Source organism: Plasmodium reichenowi, chromosome 14 (assembly GCF_001601855.1).
Source record: "Plasmodium reichenowi strain SY57 chromosome 14, whole genome shotgun sequence".
NCBI classification, from domain to species: Eukaryota; Apicomplexa; class Aconoidasida; order Haemosporida; family Plasmodiidae; genus Plasmodium; species Plasmodium reichenowi.
Window position 1 is genome coordinate 616,139 of NC_033659.1, and position 19,888 is coordinate 636,026.

Sequence of the window (19,888 nt, forward strand, 5' to 3'; positions counted from 1 at the left end):
TCATTAATATGAAATTTAAATTTGTCAAAAATTATGTTCTTAATATTTTATTTTATATTATAATATAAAAATAAATAAATAAATCAATGTATATATATATATATATATATAATTTATCATATGCCATAATATATAATTATACTTATGTGTATTTCATTTTATTTTATATATTCCTTTAATTCATTTAGTTTCTTCTTATTCCTTTTCTTGTTCCTTTATTTAAATTTTTTTTTTATTATATATATATTATATTTTTTTTTTTGCCTACTGTACTATTTTTGAGCTCACGAATAAAAAAAGAAAAAATTATATTACTGATATAATTTCTTCATTCATTCTGGAAATTCATAATTCTTTAGTCTTAAACATATACATATTAATATTAATATTAATACTAATACTAATACAATGTATTTATATATATATATATATATATATATATTTATTTATTTATTTATTAACTTTTGTGTGTGTGTATTGATATTTATTAAATATCTGTTGTGAGATAAGATCAAAGTATAGTTTTACATTTTTATCAATGCCTATATTGAAATATATAAATTCATATATATATATATTATATTCATTTTGTTATATTATTTTATTTTTTATTTATTTAATCATTTTTTTCCTTTTTAAAATAAAATGCTGATTCCTTTGAATATGCACTAGTTATTTTATTATAGTATGTCCGTATTCTCACAGATCATTTTTTTTCTTTAAACTATTGTAAATTTTATGTAAGTTTTTGCACTATAAAATATAAAAAAGTAGCATCATTTTAATATGTTTTGACTTTCTAAGAACATAAAAAAAAAAAAAAAAATTTTATATAAAGGAATATAAATATGTAAAAATATAAGGATTATATACCTATTTATAAGTATATATTATATATCTCCTGTTATATTCCAAAAAAAAAAAGGGAAAATATATATATATATATATATTATATGTATTAGATAAAAATGATTTTATCTTTTATATTGATATATATTATATATAATCTATTATTATTAGAATCCTAAAAAATTAATAAAATTTAGCTACAAAGCATATATTTAAATATATATATTTATATATATTTATATTTATTTATATTTATTTATCTATCTCTTTTTGAATAAAATTGGGATGGCTCAATAAAATTAAAAAAAAAAATAGAAAAAAATGTTTTATCTCAAAATGCCAAGTCTTATAAATATGAGAATTATATTTTAAAAGTGTATTACATTTTTGTATAGAGACTTTCAATATATACTTATGCTCTTATTAAATAAGAATAATTCAAATGAAGAATATAATAAACACATTTTTACCATATTATAAGCATAACAACAATTTAACATTAAACGTAACACTAAAAAATAAAGTAAGGTTTTCATTTTTTTATCTAGATCGTTTTGTGTATTCTCCAATACTTCAAATATTGTTAAGAAACCAAAATGTTAAGGAACAAAATGTAATCAAAAAAATATATAAACAGAAAATTTTAAACAAATTGCCTCTACAATTTAAAAAGGATAAAAATGATGAAAAGCATCATGTGAAAAATCAAAAATATATTAATAAAATTTCTTTCGAATGTAAGGAAAAAATGAATGATAAAATTCGTAATATAAAAAATGATAAAATAAATTATAATGACCATATAGAAATAAATGCTTTATGGCCGGAAAGAATATCTTACGTACAACCTTTTGAAGTAAAAAAAAATTTAGAAAAGGATAAATTTAATGTTATATATATAGGACATATGAGTATCTTAATACAAACATCCAAATATAATATATTAATAGATCCTGTTTTATCAAATAGAATTGGTTTTTGTAATATTTTGGGTGTCAAAAGAATAATAAAACCAGGTATAAGCTTTGAACATTTACCCAGTATTGATTTTATACTATTAAGTAATAATAGATATGATACTATGGATAAAAGAACATTAAAAAATATAATATTAAGAGATAATAGTATTGTTATTGGAGGTATGAATATAAGAAGATATTTATTGAAAAGGAATTTCCCAGTTGTTTATCCTTTAAATTGGTTTAATAAATTAAGTTTTGAAAATCTATCTTTTTATTATTTACCAACCTTAACAAATAGTCATAGATTTCTTGTTGATAAAAATGTATACCTACCAGGCTCTTTCTTAATTCATGATTCATCCACAAACGCTACAATTTTTTATAGTGGACATTCTGGTTATTCTAATCACTTTTTACAAATTAAAAACTATGTTAATAATGTTGTACTCAAAAGGAAAAATCATATAGATTTATCTATATTGCCTATTGGTATATACAAACCTCACTCTTTGTACAATAATTTTCACATGTCCCCAAGCGAAGCCTTGCAGGTTAGTATATATAAAAAATGTATACATAATTATATGTCAACAAATATAAATATACACATATATATATATATATATATTTTATATTTGTAGAGCCATTTTGATTTAGGTAGTAAACAATCCTTAGCAATTGGAACTGACGTTTTTTGCTTAGGGGGAGAAGAATATAAAGAAGCCACAAAAGAATTGACTCATATATTAGATTCTTATCAAAAGAAAAATAATAATAAAATTACTTTTGTTACATTACAACCAGGAGAAAATTTCATTATATAATATTAGCATGTTAAAGTTAAAAGCATGAAAAATAATAATATCTATATATGAGGGTATAAAATGAATATGTGTACATGTTTCAATTTTTATTGTTTTATATTTACATATATATATATATATATATATATATATATATTTATATTTATTTTTTTTTTTTTCTTGTGTAATTATTTCATATTTATTCATAAGCAGTTGCTAAAGCTTTGAAACATAATTTTTTCCTTTTATTGTATTCTTTTTCCTTTCCTACAATATCTGTATTCATTCTTTCTAAGTTGTCTTTTATTTTCTAAATGAATAAAATGATATATATAATATTTTGATAATATATATCTTGTTTATATGTACACAATAATTAATTTTTATATTATTTTTTTTTTTTTCTATGTTTTACAATTTATAAATATTTAAATATTATAGTAAAAATGTTCATATATTTTTATTTATATACCTTCATAAAAATTTGACTTTTATTTAATATTTCATTCGTCGAAAATATTGACTTTCCTTCATCATATATTTTCTTTACGTCACTTTTATTAACATTAATTTTTCTCATACTTTCAATGAGTATCTACAAATATGTTTTTAATGTAAATATGCATATATATCTAATATTTACCCTGAAAGTACAATTTCTTTTATTTATTTAATATCTATTTTATTTGTTTATTTAATTTTTGCTAAAACTATACGTTCATTTCTTTGCATAATAAGTTTATTTCTTTCTCTGTGTTGAAAATTATGCTTTTTTTTTTTTTTGCATATTTTTTATTTAATTCTTCCCTTCGAATTTTCTGCTTCTACAATTATATATATATATATATATATATATATATATATATATATATTTATTTATTTATTTATTTAATGTATAGTTCATTTATATTGTTGTGTTTTTATCACATTTATATATTTTAGTATTGTAATAAAATATATACCTCTATCAAGCTTTTTATCATATTGTCTATTTCGTTGAGGGAGTCAGAAAAGTTCTTCTTCAAATTTATCTTAAACTTTTCTTTTTTTTCTTTGTGGCAAGAAATTATTTTTTCAATTATCATTTCCGTATCGCTGTCCTTTTCTGCGCATATTTGATTTTTTATTTTTATCTGGATAATAAAAAATCGACATATTATATGTCAACTCATACGTTATTTATATATTTTAATATGTTATATTATTGTATAATATAATTATAGAAAAAGTAATTTTTAATATTTATATAAAAAAAAAATTTATACTTTAAATATACATATATATATATATATATATATATATTTTTATTTATTTGTGTAAAGTGAATAAATCTAATTTATATACCATTCTAAATTTATCATCTTCTATAAATTTTTTAGTATCCTTTTTATTAGAATATTCGTTTATATAATTTATGTCTTCTAGGGATTTATTATATTTTACTACTTCCTCATTACATATATTTTTTCTCTTTTTTTCGTCTATATAAACAGAATTTATTTGATTAAGAACAATTGTGATCATTTTATTATTTTTATAATATAATAATATATAGACATTGTTCCTTTAACAATCGGACTTATTATACACATACGTTTATATGTTTATATGTTTATATGTTTATATATTTATATATTTATATATCTTTATTTTCTTCTTATTATATTTTAACCTTCCTGCTTTAGAGTATCTGTTCTTTTTCTTGACTTGTTTTTTATATTTTTTTCGCTATAAAAAAAAAAAGGAATCGGTTTATGATACTATTTTGTTAACATCTACACAATTATATATATATATATATATATATATATATATACATATTATAGTCCGATGTTACTATCCAATATAATTTTTACAAGTTAACTTCTTTTAATATGAAGGAAGGTCTTATTTTTATAATAAGACTGATATTTGTAGAAGTAATTTAGTTTCCTTTTTTTTTTTTTTTTTTTTTTTCTTTGTTTTCTTAAAAGTAAATACCTTATATTCCTTTCAAGCGAAATATCATTGAAATAATGTAAGGGCTCATTAATTTTATCGAACGATTTGTCCTCCTTAAAAAACACAAATATACACATATATGCATATATTTATATAAAAATTTTTTTTTTTTTTTCTCTTCCTAATAATACTTCATCAACTGTTCCATGATTTTGATCCTCATTGTATTTTTTATTATATTTAATTGATTTGAGAATAATTTGTTCACGCTTCTTTTTTTCGTTCTTCAATTTTATGTTTAAACTTAAAGGAAAAAATATATATATTTATATATCATAATAAATAATAATTTCTTTCTTTCCTTCTTTTATTTTATAATTTTTTTTTTTTTTTTTTTTTTAGTTTACGTGTCCATAAGTTTATTCATCAAATTTTTTATTTCTTTTGAGCCCCTTTTTATATCCATAGACAATTTAAATTTGCTAATTATCTCATGATCAATGGAAGTTTTAATATCTTCTCCCCTGTATATTTTTTTAATTTTTTTGATAATTTTTTTTTTTTTTTTTTCCATTAAATGAAAAATAAATGTATCAAAAAAAAAGAAACAATGATAATAATGCATGTATAACATATTTAAAGAATTATACCATAGATAAAATATATTTGTTTGATCAACTATAGCTTTACATTCTAATTCTAAAAGATTTTTATTTTTGATATTTATAGATGTTATATGATAGTAAGGAATTTCTATTTTACACTTTTCATTTTCCTCTTCATTATCCTGATGAAACAAAATAAAATATATGTGTATATTATTATAATTATTATAAAAATCTTCAGTCATATATATTCAGTTTTTCATATTACATAATACAAGAATATGGAACACATCCCGACATAACAAAGTAGAAAATTTTTTGTAACTGATTTCTTGCTTGTATTTATAACAAAGTTACCTTTTACAAAAAAAAAAAAAAAAAAAAAAAAAAAAAATTATAAACATGTTATTTTCATATCATCAATTTATGTATATATTAATATGTTGAAATATATTATGCATTATCAAAATAACCATTTTCCATGACAATTTTGTTGTCCATGTAGCATTCCTCCTTCAACCAATTTATACATTCTTCATCAAATTTATTAATTTTAAAGTTTCTTAATTTTTCAACAGATTCTAAACCGATACCAAAATTCTTTAAATTGAAGGTGCTAATATCTATTCTTCTAAAAGATCTCCACAAAAATTCTGTATATGATACTTTCAATTCTATATCATTTTCCATTTTGATGGTTTCAAATAGTTTCTTGGTTAGGCTTATTCTATAACAATATATCAATTATATATATTGAAAATTTATATATACAAAATAATCCAAAAAAAAAAGAAAAGTACACTTTAAATATGTGGAAATAAAGAAATATATATATATATATATATATATATATTTTAACTATTCTCTATTACAATTCATTTGTGAAAGATGATTCAATTTTTTTTCTCATGCTAGAATTGTTAAAATTTAAAAATGAACTAATTAAAGAACACAAATGTCTTCTTAGACAATTAAAACTAAAGAATGTTGTCAAGTTATCATTTTGATAATTTGTATACAATATTAATTTACTAAAAATATATTTACAGAATTTTATGGATGTGTCTAAATCCACATTGATCTTTTTCCTTTCTTCAATTGTATTTTCTAATATAACTTTAAAAAGGTCATATATAAATGCAAATTTGTTAATACTGAATATAAGCATAAATAAATGAATATATATATATATATATATATATATATATTTATATGTACATATGTATATGTTTGTATTACTAATTTTATCGACGACTTCCCATACTACTGATGATGAAAAACAGTCATCATATTTTTCGAAAAAGTAATTTAATATTTCAATTAAACAATTTACATGTTGGCTATTTATATTTTCTAGATCAAAATGATAAAAAAAAAAAAAAAAAAAAAGTAATAAAATGAATGAATAAATAAATAAAAATAATAAATATATAAATAATTTATTGTATATGTATTCTATAATAAAAAATATAATATTTTTATAACATTTATTTTATTAATATATTAAAAAATATTATATTGAACCTGCATTTTCACATAACTGTTTTAACTTTCTCGTTTTTAATAAAATTGTGTCTTTGTTTAGTTCCTTTATATTATATATATTAGAACTCATTTTTTTAATTTTTTATTTTATAATCAGAAAATTTTCTAAATTGTATATTATAATTTTATATATATTTATATATATAATATTATCACCGTTATCAAATTTTTAACGTCTCTATAAAATAATAAATATAAAACAAATTATACAAATAATTATATATTTATTAGTTGAAAATATAGAAAATTTAATAAATATTTATTTAGGTTATAATGTAAAAATAAAAGAAAAAAGAAGAAAATATAAAAATACATTATCCTATTAAGAAATGTTGCACAAAAGAAATGATCATTGTAGATACACTTCAAATTAATCTTTCCTTTCTTATATATTAAAAACTTTTTTTTCTTTTTTTTTTTTGGCGTATTAACATAATAAATGTTTGACAAATTACAGTGATCTTAAGGAAAATCAGAATAAAGCTGTTCATTTTATTTATTCTTATTTTATAAGAAAAAAAATCCGAATTTAAAATATACAAACAAAAAAAAAACAAAAAACAAGAAAAAATTCTTTATCCTTTTTATTGAACTAACTATGGTCAAAAAAAAAAAATTATTGTAAAAATTGGAAAAATATTAAAAGGAAGGGAAAGAAAATAGAGCCTTTCATAAAATTACTGTCTTTAAATAGAAATAAAATGTAGAAGAAAGTAAAAAAAAAAAAAAAAAAAAAAATATCTTCCATATATATGAATAAATAAATAAATAAATATATATATATATATATATATAAGTTTTTATTTTCTGCACTGTCGAATAATAGTTATTAGCAACTTAAATTAAAGATACTGAACTTTTTCAAATAATAATTTATGATAAAATATAAAAACAAATTTAAGTGCTTGAAAAAAATATTATATTTTATTATTTACTTTTACCTATTAATATATAAATATATATATATATATATAATATATCTATATTTATATATGTATATTATATATATGTATCTTTAAAATAATGCATTGATAATAAATATAAAAGAAATACCTATAAATATGGGTATTTCTATATATTAATATATTGTAAATTATACATAAAAAATCAAAATAATAAATAGAAGTACATAATTAATTATATATTACAAAACATAATAAAAATATTATGTATAATTTGTATATTTTAATTAGTATTGCAAGAAAACAAAAAAAAAAAGATTAATAGTTTACATATTACGAAATAATAAACCATATATTATTAAAATTGAGAAGTATAAAATATTTTATATATATTATATATATATATTTTTTTTTTTTATTTTTTTGATGAATGGACACTACAAAAATATACCAAGATAAAAAAAATATATTAATTTTAATTTATATATATAATATTATTATATATTAATATATATTATCCACAATTATACAAAACTCAGTTCTATATATTATATTATATATAACAAAAAAACAGTACTAACTTAAAACAATTTTTATGATTTATTTTTATAATATAATATTATAAATATATATTTTTTATATTATATATTCTTTTATAAATATTAATAATATATGCATGCATTAATATATGAAACAATATATTTTTAGGTTACAGCTCAATTTTTTATGGAATTTAAATGATTTAAGAACATTCTAGAAATATATATTTGTAAATTATTATGTGGTATTTATTTTTATTTTATATATATATATATATATATATATATATATAATAGTATCGAATTTTATATTATTTTTTACAGAACATTTTTTTTTTTTTTTTTTTTTTTTTTTTTTCCTTTTCCCCATATTATATAAAATATAATATTTATACATTCAAATATTTTATATTTTCTCCGAATAAAGGTTCATAGTTCAAAATAACCTCTTCTTATGGTTTTCTATTAAAACCAAACCATTTTTTAAATATATTTATGATTTATAGATATATTATAATAATAGCTAAATATTTATAATTATAATTATATAATTTGTAATTCTTGTACCATTGAAAAATAATAAAATGAAAACATTAATATTTTCATTATATATAACGAAATAATATAATATATATATATATATAAAATATTAAAAATATAATTTAAGGTTAATTTTTTTTTCTTTTTTTTTTAATTTAATATATATATGCGTTAAATATTTTTTTTTTTTTAATTTTTTTTTTTTTTAATTTTTTTTTTTTAATTTTTTTTTTTTTTTTTTTTTATTTTTTTATTTTTTTTTTTTTTATTTTGTTTTTTTTCCAATATATTTGTATAACACCATAATAAAAAAAATATAATATATATATAATAGCATATATATATATATATATATATATATATATATATATATATATATATAAATATTTATATTTATATATATAATAAAGAAAAAATAGTTTCATCATCGTATATATTTTTTTCCCCATATTTGGTTATTTTGCATATATCAATATGAGTGCTCTTAAAGACAAAACGGGAAGGTTTGTTGTTCTGGATAAAAATGCTAGCAACTATGAATCTTTAGTAGGTCAGGAAATGAATAATGTATATGAAAGAGTTAGGAAATTGGACCCTAACGAAGTTGAATTTTTGCAAGCATTTCATGAAATATTGTATTCTTTAAAACCATTATTTATGGAAGAACCTAAATATTTACCAATAATTGAAACGTTATCAGAACCTGAACGAGCAATACAATTCCGTGTTTGTTGGTTAGATGATAATGGTGTTCAAAGAAAAAATCGTTGTTTTCGTGTTCAATATAATAGTGCCTTGGGTCCTTACAAAGGTGGTTTACGATTTCATCCATCAGTTAATTTATCTATTGTAAAGTTTTTAGGATTTGAACAAATATTTAAAAATTCTTTAACAGGTTTATCAATGGGAGGAGGTAAAGGTGGTTCGGATTTCGATCCTAAAGGAAAATCAGATAATGAAATTTTAAAATTTTGTCAAGCTTTTATGAATGAATTATATAGACATATAGGCCCATGCACCGATGTACCTGCTGGAGATATTGGCGTTGGTGGTCGAGAAATTGGTTATTTATATGGTCAATATAAAAAAATTGTAAATAGTTTTAATGGTACCTTAACGGGTAAAAATGTAAAATGGGGTGGTTCTAATTTAAGAGTGGAAGCTACTGGTTATGGTTTAGTATACTTTGTTTTGGAAGTATTAAAATCATTAAATATTCCAGTAGAAAAACAAACTGCTGTTGTCAGTGGTAGTGGTAATGTTGCACTATATTGTGTTCAGAAATTATTACATTTAAATGTTAAAGTTTTAACATTAAGTGACAGTAATGGTTATGTATATGAACCAAATGGTTTTACTCATGAAAACTTGGAATTTCTTATAGATCTAAAAGAAAAAAAAAAAGGTAGAATCAAAGAATACTTAAACCATTCATCTACAGCTAAATATTTCCCAAATGAAAAACCATGGGGGGTACCATGTACATTAGCTTTCCCATGTGCAACACAAAATGAAATAAATCTTGAAGATGCAAAATTATTACAAAAAAATGGTTGTATCTTAGTTGGGGAAGGAGCAAATATGCCATCAACCGTAGATGCTATTAATTTATTTAAATCTAATAATATTATCTATTGCCCATCAAAAGCAGCAAATGCTGGGGGTGTTGCTATTAGTGGACTTGAAATGAGTCAGAATTTCCAATTCTCTCAATGGACAAGAGAAACGGTTGATGAAAAACTCAAAGAAATTATGAGAAATATTTTTATTGCATGCTCAGAAAATGCTTTAAAATATACCAAAAATAAATATGATTTACAAGCAGGCGCAAATATAGCTGGGTTCTTAAAAGTTGCTGAATCATATATTGAACAAGGTTGCTTTTAAACATTTATATATGTTTTTATATTTTATCCACATTTTTTATAAAAAATAAAAAATTCAATATAATCTAACCATATAATTAAATATATATATATATATATATATGTGCATTTTTATTTTATATTTTTTATTTATCTTTTTATTAAAATAAATATAAAAAAATATAACTAAATATAAGAATTAAATATAATATGAAATTATTTTTGTGTTGCATTTACTTTATATCTTTCCAGCGTACCATAATATTTCATAATTATTTATTATATATATATAAATTATTACTGGTTCCTTATTTAATATGTATATAAATATATATATATATATATATATATATATAATACACAAGTTTCTTTTTTTTTTTTTTTTTTTTAAACCATTATATTTCCATGTGGTTTATTTTTTCCACATGTAATAGAACCATTAAAATATATCTTTATGTGTCTTATATTTTTTGTATCATTTTTATTTTTAGAATTCGAATTTCAACTTGTAATTTCTATTTTAAAGGAAAACTAAAAGAGACACACAACATGTCGATTTAGAAGAGAATAAGAATATTTATTATGCATCTCATGATGCGAAATATATATATATATATATATAAATGTCTATATGTATTAATAGTTTTGTATATATACAAGATCAAAATATAAAATGAATATGTAATATAATGTATAAAATAAAAAAACACATAAGTATATGCTTATTTTAATAATTTAAAAAAAATAAAATAAAATAAACGACAATTTAAAGAATTGTAGTACAATGAAATATATATAAATATAAATATAAATATATATATATATATATATATATATATATATATATATATATATATATATATATATATATATATTTATTTATTTATTTATTTACTCATATTTATAAAAATTCTGTAATACTTATGTACCATTTCACTATACCATTTTGCATCATATATCTCATCTTTTCCTTAATAGGATTTAAAAAAGTTTTTTTTAATTTATTATTATTAATAAAAGGAATTACTTTTTCATCTAATACATCTCTATATGTAAAAGCAATTTCTTTACATGTGTATTCATCAAGTTGTATATTTAATTGAAAAGTTTGTGAATTTGTATATATTTGTAAATTTTCTTCTTTCTTATAATTATTATTTTTAATATCTTCATTATTTATGTTTCCAAATGAAGGTGAAAACTTCCTGATATTATTATTAATACAATTTTCACTTTTTAGATATACGTTATTATTCATATGGGAAATATTATTTGTATGGTCTAATATATTATTTTCTTCTATATTAATATTTGAACTCTTTTTTATTTCATTCTCCTTCTCTATTTTTTTTTTATAAAGTAAGTTATTATTTGCATACACATTTATTGGCTTCTCATTTATATTAATTGATTTCATATCATTTATATGTTGAAAATTGTTGTAATTTTTATTTATGTAATTCTCTTTTTGACTTGTGTAATACATAATATTATTTTCATCATAAGAAGTATGATTATTTTGTTTTATTTGATTAATGTTTAAACATCTCAAATTATTTTCCTTTGAAGTATCATGTTGTGTTACATTATAAAAAGATAACGGTAATTGATATTCTTTATGTTCTACATTATTTTTACTATCTTTATTTATAACTGTTTTTATTAATTTTGATGCATTTATTTGTTTTTCATAATTTTGTCCCATATCTGTTACATTTGTATAAGGATAATATAATTTATTTTTATTTTTATCCATAGGGATATTTTTTAAATATTCCTGATTCATTTGTATAAATTTTTTTCTTTCTGTTTCTTCATTTAAATAATTTACATTTTTTATATTATTTATATTATTATTTATGTGAATATTATTAATATGAGTATTTTGATTCTTTGGATATATATGATTTATTCTCTTAACCATATGATTCAAATTATTTTTCATATTGATGTTACTAATTTGTGGTGTTATATATTTTGGATTAACATGTGGTTTATATATATATTGATTCTTATAAATATTATTATCAACATTTTTCATAATATGATTATTTATATTTCTAATATTGTTGTGAAAATAATTTTTTTTATTCTTTTCTTCATTCATTTTATAAATTACATAGGAATTGTCTTCACCAATAATTTTTGGTACATCACTTAAAGGTGTAGATATTTTTTTATTTAAATCATTATTTGATTTGACATTTTGTTTATTGTAAAATATATTTTTTTCCTTATCAATATTATTTTCTTCGATAAAATTGTTTATATTATTTTTTGTTTCATTACTTAATTCGTTATGTGTCTGATTAATATTTTGATTACATCTCATATTATATTGGTTTAACAAATACATTTTGTTTTGATCACGGCACAAATTATTATAAGCAATATTTTCCTCCTGACAAGTACCCATATTAAACTTATTGTATATATTATTATTCAAATTGGCAAAGGATTCCTGATTATTATTTGTATAAGTGTTAATATGTGATTGTGCGGACTGCACAAAATAATCATCATTCCTTATATTTTTTTTATAACCATAATTAGGTTGAATAAAATGATTGGCACGATTTAACATATATGGGATATGTTTGTTACTATTTGTATTATAAACGTTATCTTCTTTTTTTATTATTGGATTATTATATTGTTGGTATATATAACTTATATTATTATTATTAGAACTCATATTATTATTATTTACATAACAATAAGAATTATTATTATTATTATTATTAATATTTATGGGGTTACGATTTTGCATATAATTTATCTTATTATTGTTTATCATATAATTATAAGGGTTATTATTTAAGATGGTATTACCAGAGTAAATATTCTTTATATTATTATTATTATTATTATTATCTTTTACATTTTTTAATTTGTCCAAATAATTGTTAACATTTTTTATTGTTGATGTAATATTATTAATATTATTCTCACCATTGTCTGTACTAATATAATTTGGCTGTTTTTTTTTTTTTATTATATAATTTTCTTCAGACTGATTTATTGATCCATTTTTTATATAATTACCATCAAATTGTAATGTATTCTTGTTTTTATTACTGTTAATATATTGCTTATTTTGTTTATCATTCTTACTATCATTCATAATATTCTTCTTACTATTACTATTATAATACTTTTCATTTTGCTCATCAATATTTATGGAATTTATATTTCCATAAGATGTATTTAAAGACGTGTTTGGGATAGTAATATAATTATTACTGTTCACTTTATGAGTATATACATGATTATTATCATATCTTAATGTTCTATTTTTATTTACATTATTATCATCAACCTTAAAACCTTTTTTCTCTTTTTTATTATCAAATGGTTGTTTATTCTCTATTTTGTATGCGCGTCTTACATTTTTATAAAAATTACCTTTATATAATAAATCTTCTGAATTATAACTTTTACCTTTTATAGTGTCACTACATTTTTTATAATTATCTTCCTTATCTACATTTTTGTTATTCATACAAGTTTTGTTTAGAAAACTTATTGTTGGACTAGTTTTATTTAGCATATTAATTCTACTCGTTACATTTAAATTATCGCATGTTTTATTTAGGTATCTTTTAAGTGAATTTGATTTCCCTTCTTTTTTATTTTCCTTAAACTCATTTGATATATAATCGGTACCCTTATTATGTTTGTAATATGTTTCTTTTTTATGAACTATATTATGAGTATTATCGTTTATGGCTTCCTCAATTTTTAAAACCTTTGTTACAATTTCAGGAGTATAACTTCTTTTTATTATAATATCATTTATGTTTTTTACTGATCTATTATTTTTATAAAGAGTATTTCCCATACTATTAATAGCGCTTGTATCCTTATTTAAAATATTATTTTCTTTTTTATGTAAATTGTTAAATTCATTAGGTTTATTATTTACGAACAAATTTTTGTTACCACTTTGTATTCCTCTGTTACATATATTATGATTTTGAAAAAAATCATTTCTATCCTTAATTTCATCCTTTTTCTTATTTGTACTACTATTATAATATATATCTTTCTTGTCTATCATATGTATTTTCTCAACACATTCATCTTGCAATTCTTGGATATGTGAATTATTACTTTGGCTATCCTTACAATCATCTAAATGAAAAATAGAATCTGCCATTGAAACATAATCAGGGATAGAATCTCTCTTATTTTCTTTCCCATCATCCTTTTTATTTAGCATTTTGTATATATTATCACACATATTATTATGAACATTAGTATCCAATTTTGATGTATTATCTTTTGTAGGTAAACATTTTTTTACAGAACAATTTTCGTTTGTTTCTTCTTTTGATTTTTCCATATAATTGTTGCAATAGTTATTATTTTTTATGTATATATCTTCTAAATTTTTTTCATAATTTTTTATAGATTCATCACCCTTTTTTTTTTTATCTAATTTTATATTCTTCATTTCTTTATTTTTATAATTCATAAACGACGTGTGTTCTTTCTTAATATATTTATTATTAACGGTATTATTATTAATGGTATTATTATTAATGGTATTGTTATTAATGGTATTATTATTAATGGTATTATTATTAATGGTATTATTATTATTAATGGTATTATTATTATTAATGGTATTATTATTATTAATGGTATTATTATTAATGGAGATATTTTTGCTTTTATCTAAATCATATTTATTAATATTACAATTCATATTTATGTTATCATTTTTATGTATTTTTTTTGTATAAGCCTTATCATCATCATATGTTCCGTTCTTTTCTTTAAGTTGGTTTAATAATATATCACTTAAAGTTTGTTTACCCTCTTGAAGGTTGTTAATATTTTTTTCTTCACGTTGATGCGAATTTTCAGTGGAATCATCTTTATTAGATTTTATTAATTCTATGTTTTTTTTTTTATTATCATTTTTAAAATTTTCTTTGGATAAACAGCTACTTGATAATATAAAGGAACTTGAATCTGTGATTTCCTTGATGGTGAGTTCGTTTGATGACATATTGGATATATCCATATCATTAATATCATTATTTTCATTATTATTATTATCATCATTTTCCTTGTTATTATCATATTTTATGTTTATATTTTTTTGCGTTTTTGTATTTACGTTTACATTTTTTTTCTTAAGAGAAAACTCTGAAAATTTGAAAGATTGTTTATTAAGATTCCTTGGATTATGGTTCAATATTTTGGTGTTTTTCAATTCTTTATTATCCTTCCTTTTTTTATATACTATATAATTTTCTTTTTTTTTATCTTTTACTTCTTCCATACATACTTTATTTATTACTTCTATCTTTTGTTTTGATGTCGAATTATAATCATACTTACAAAAGGATGGATATTCAATTCCACTGGGTGTTTCGAATGTGGGTGTTATTTTTCTTTCATCGACATTATTACAATTTTCATATTTAACTTGTGTAAATTTATTTCTTATATCACTTTTATTAAGATCATGGAAACTTAATAATAATTCTTCATAACTAGAAGTGCTTTTTATTTCTTCATCCTCATGTATTGTATTATGTATTTGAGAATTTATTTCTGTCTTCCCATCTATTGGATTATTATATTTATTATTCAAATTATTAATATTATTATTAAGAGTGATATTATTTCTAGTACTTATATTACCATTTTTTTGGTTGTTGATACCTTTAAATTCTAAATTATTTTGATTCTGTAAATTTTTTATAGGCACAATACTTTCATCAGAATTTTCTTCATCAGGATTTTCTTCATCAGGATTTTCTTCATCAGAATTTTCTTCATCAGGATTTTCTTCATCAGGATTTTCTTCATCAGGATTTTCTTCATCAGGATTTTCTTCATCAGAGTTTTCTTCATCAGGATTTTCTTCATCAGAACAAGTTGAATTATTTTTATAAAAGTGCTGATTATCACCTTCCTCAATATCCTTCAACATATTTGTACAGTTATTTGTTAACTCATTATTTTTCATCTTTTTTTTCTCATTGATATTATGCAAAATTATTTTTTGGGTTATATTTTTTTCATTTTTTAAAGGCACAATTTTTTTTTCATTATCATGATTTGTTATGGAATTTAAGAAATCTGTATTTTTGGCTAGGGTAAAATAACAAGGAGTTTTTAATTTAAAATTCTCCAAATGGAATTTTGTCAAATAAAAAGATATTGAAGCATATAACCATAAAGAAGGTACAAGAGTATTATATGCATGAATTGTAATATTGTAAGAAATATCTGTTTCAATATTTTGTAAAATTATATTTGATGATTTATAAATCTTTGATTCAGTACATTTTATAAATCCATCAATAAATTTGGTTATAATTAATTTAAATTCCATATTTCTTTTTGATATTTTATTTGGAATATATTTTAATATTTGTTCATTATTAGTATCTACATTAATTTTTAGATAAAGATTTTTACATCTATAAGACGCTTCAATATCAAGTGGATATTTATGATACTTTCCTCTATATTTTTCGCTCTTTCCATATTTTCCATACTTTTCAAATTTATTCTTTTTTTTCTTATCACTATCAATTTTTTGATTCATATGAGAGTTCATATGTATTTTCTTCTTCTCCATTTTTTTTATATCATCTTTGCAATCATTTAATTTGTTTTGGTTTAATATACTATCTTTTTTTGTCAAAACATTCCTTTTTATATTCTTGTCATTTTTATTTCTAAAACTGGTTAATGAATTATTTCTTGATTGAGAACAAAAGTTTTTATTCTTTTCCTCACCCTTTTCATAAGTACATTTATTTCCATTATTGTTTTTTAATTTTCTTAATTTCTCTGTTTCTTGTGTATTATGTATAGAATTCATTTTTTTTAATTTGTTTGGAGATGGATAATGAATCTTGTTAATATTTGAATTTACATTAAATATTTTATTTCTAATTCTTTCTTTGTTTTTCTCTTCTACATATGGTTCTCTTATTTTTTCCCCAAGTGGCTTATATTCTTCTTCCCAATTTGGTACTTCAATTCCTCCCCATATTGGTATTTCTTGTCCTCCAAAATTTGGTAACTTTTGTTGGAACAATTTCTCTTTTTTATGTTCATTAAAAGAACATTGTTTTTTGTTTTTATCATCTTTTTTACAATTAGTTTTTATAATTTCTTTAGAATTATCTCTCTTTTCACATTCATAAATTTTCTTATGACATGGAATATTCATTTTTTTATACGTTTTGTTTTCCTCATTTTTTTTTTTGTTCTTATCTGTATCCATATATAAGAACATATTATTATACTTAGATATATAATGAGATTTTATATTAACAACCTTACGGTTACTATTTTTTGGATATCCTATTTTGTTACTTTTCTCATTTTTTATATTACCAAACTTTATATTGTTATAAGAGCAATTATTTTCATCATCTGTATTCTTATTATTATATGGGCTTATGAATTTTGTTCTTTCTTTATAATTTTCTTCTGAATTTTTATCAATAATTTTTAAGACATCAGCTATCATAATAGATGGTGTATTTGAGCGTTTTTTATGATTTAATGATGTCAATTTTATATTCATATTTTCCTTGTATCCTTTCTGATCATAATTATTATATATGTTTGTACATATATTTGCATATTTTTTCTTTTTATTATTATGATTATTGTTGTTATTATTATTATTGCTGTTATTTTTATTTTGTTTATAATTCGAGCCAACCTTGTTTTCCAATTTTACATCTTTACTTACCTTTTCAATAACTTCTGATTCAAAAGAATCATTTAATTTATTTTCAAGCGTATTTGTGTCTGTCAAGTTTAATAATAAAGAAGGTTCTATTTTTTCATTTTTCTTTTCATTATATAAAGAGGTTCTCTTTAATGACTTACAACTGGCGTTTATTGAAGACATCATATATTTAACCTTTTCATTGTAATCATTATTTTTAATAATATTTGATGATTTATTATATATTGAAGGTTCATTTTGTTCAATATATTTTTCCTTATCACTACCAAATTCGTGGGTTACTATTTTATTTTTATTAATGTATTTATTATCATAATAAAAATTTGTGTCAATATTGCACTTTCTATTTTCATCCATTATACTATAATCAAAGTAATCATTTTCTATATGTTCTTTAAAATTTTCAAAAAAATCTTTTTGATTTACATTAAAATATTTTTTTTCATCTATTGAATTTTCCTCACGATGAGGTATTTCAATATTTTTTATATTCGATATAATTTCTACATTCTTGTATAACATAGGAATATTTTCTTTATTTATTTGTTCTTTACCCCTCAAAGATTGTTTATTGTTTTCGTCTAAACTATTATTAATATGTCTCTCTTGTATATCTTCATTATAATATTTATTACAATTTTCTATTGTTTCTTTTGTTCTCTCTAAATTTTTCGGTATATTATAATAATTATTATTATTATTATTATTATTATATTTTTCATCATTTGTAGGAATTCCTATTAAAGCATCCTTACTTATATAAGTAGAATAAAAATGTTCTTCTATTTGGTTTGATATATCATTAATACAAGTTTGTTCTTTTACAATACTGTTTTTAGATTTTAATTTCAAATGTCTAATTTCTTCTTTTAATGGATTTTTTAGAATATCCGTTTTATTATTATTTTCCTCTTTTAAAAAGCATCCTATTTGTAGCTCCTTGTCTTTTATTTGGTCCTTTTTATATGTATCTGATGAGTCATATGTATTTTTCCTTTTTTCAATAATATCCATAAATGATTTATCACATTGAGTTTCTTCAACATTGCTTAAATGTATTGTTTCTATATTATTACAAACATCATTTTGTGTATGATTTATACCATTTTTATTTACATTTTTTTTATAATTAAAAATGCTTGGATTGTTTAGTGTATCAATATTTTTGAAATCTTCGAGATTATTATTATTAATAATATTTCTTATATGCATAGAATTGTTGAAAATATGTAACTTATGTGAATTATTTTCTGGATATAAATATTTACAGTTGTTCTTTGTATTTATATCGCTTGTATCATCATTATTATTTAGAGGATTTAATTTACATTCCATATTTAAATAATTCATATCTTTTATATCGTTTTTTGTATATTCTTTTTCATTCTTCAAAATTAATGTACCTTCTTTTGTTAAATCTCTTAACCCTTCAACATTATTAGAATGATTCCTTATTTCTTTCTTATTTTTTTTATTATTAACACTTTCATAACTCAGTGTTGTATCAGAATTAGATGAGAAGCTATTACTACTATATACTTCTTTTGTTATTTTCACTGTATTATGGATATCGTTTTCATTTAATTTATATTTTTCTATACC

General features: G+C 19.6%; 4 protein-coding genes across 4 annotated transcripts in view; 2 read left to right on the top strand and 2 right to left on the bottom strand.

Moving 5' to 3' along the window:
- Positions 1-1,291: 1,291 nt before the first annotated feature.
- Positions 1,292-2,635, top strand: PRSY57_1415600 (conserved protein, unknown function; the record flags this gene model as incomplete). Its single annotated transcript, XM_012909773.2, has 2 exons — positions 1,292-2,362; positions 2,453-2,635. 2 exons carry the CDS (start codon positions 1,292-1,294, stop codon positions 2,633-2,635), a joined length of 1,254 nt encoding a protein of 417 aa, XP_012765227.2.
- Positions 2,636-2,813: 178 nt separating this feature from the next.
- PRSY57_1415700 (hypothetical protein) lies at positions 2,814-6,775 on the bottom strand (the record flags this gene model as incomplete). The annotated part of the gene is made up of 15 exons (XM_012909774.2): positions 2,814-2,924; positions 3,087-3,209; positions 3,331-3,438; positions 3,577-3,747; positions 3,959-4,095; positions 4,287-4,342; positions 4,595-4,668; positions 4,747-4,858; positions 4,963-5,079; positions 5,206-5,342; positions 5,429-5,517; positions 5,634-5,887; positions 6,033-6,276; positions 6,400-6,513; positions 6,685-6,775. The coding sequence occupies 15 exons, from the start codon at positions 6,773-6,775 to the stop codon at positions 2,814-2,816; spliced, it is 1,938 nt and encodes a 645-aa protein (XP_012765228.2).
- A 2,385-nt stretch (positions 6,776-9,160) lies between these two features.
- PRSY57_1415800 (NADP-specific glutamate dehydrogenase) lies at positions 9,161-10,573 on the top strand (the record flags this gene model as incomplete). Its single annotated transcript, XM_012909775.2, has 1 exon — positions 9,161-10,573. One exon carries the CDS (start codon positions 9,161-9,163, stop codon positions 10,571-10,573), a length of 1,413 nt encoding a protein of 470 aa, XP_012765229.1.
- Positions 10,574-11,452: 879 nt separating this feature from the next.
- PRSY57_1415900 (hypothetical protein) overlaps positions 11,453-19,888 on the bottom strand; it is a gene marked incomplete at both ends in the record, with an annotated part of 9,282 nt that continues 846 nt past the window's right edge. The window contains one exon of the mRNA XM_012909776.2: positions 11,453-19,888. This exon is cut by the window's right edge and continues 846 nt beyond it. Within this exon, the coding sequence (XP_012765230.2) occupies positions 11,453-19,888 (8,436 nt within the window).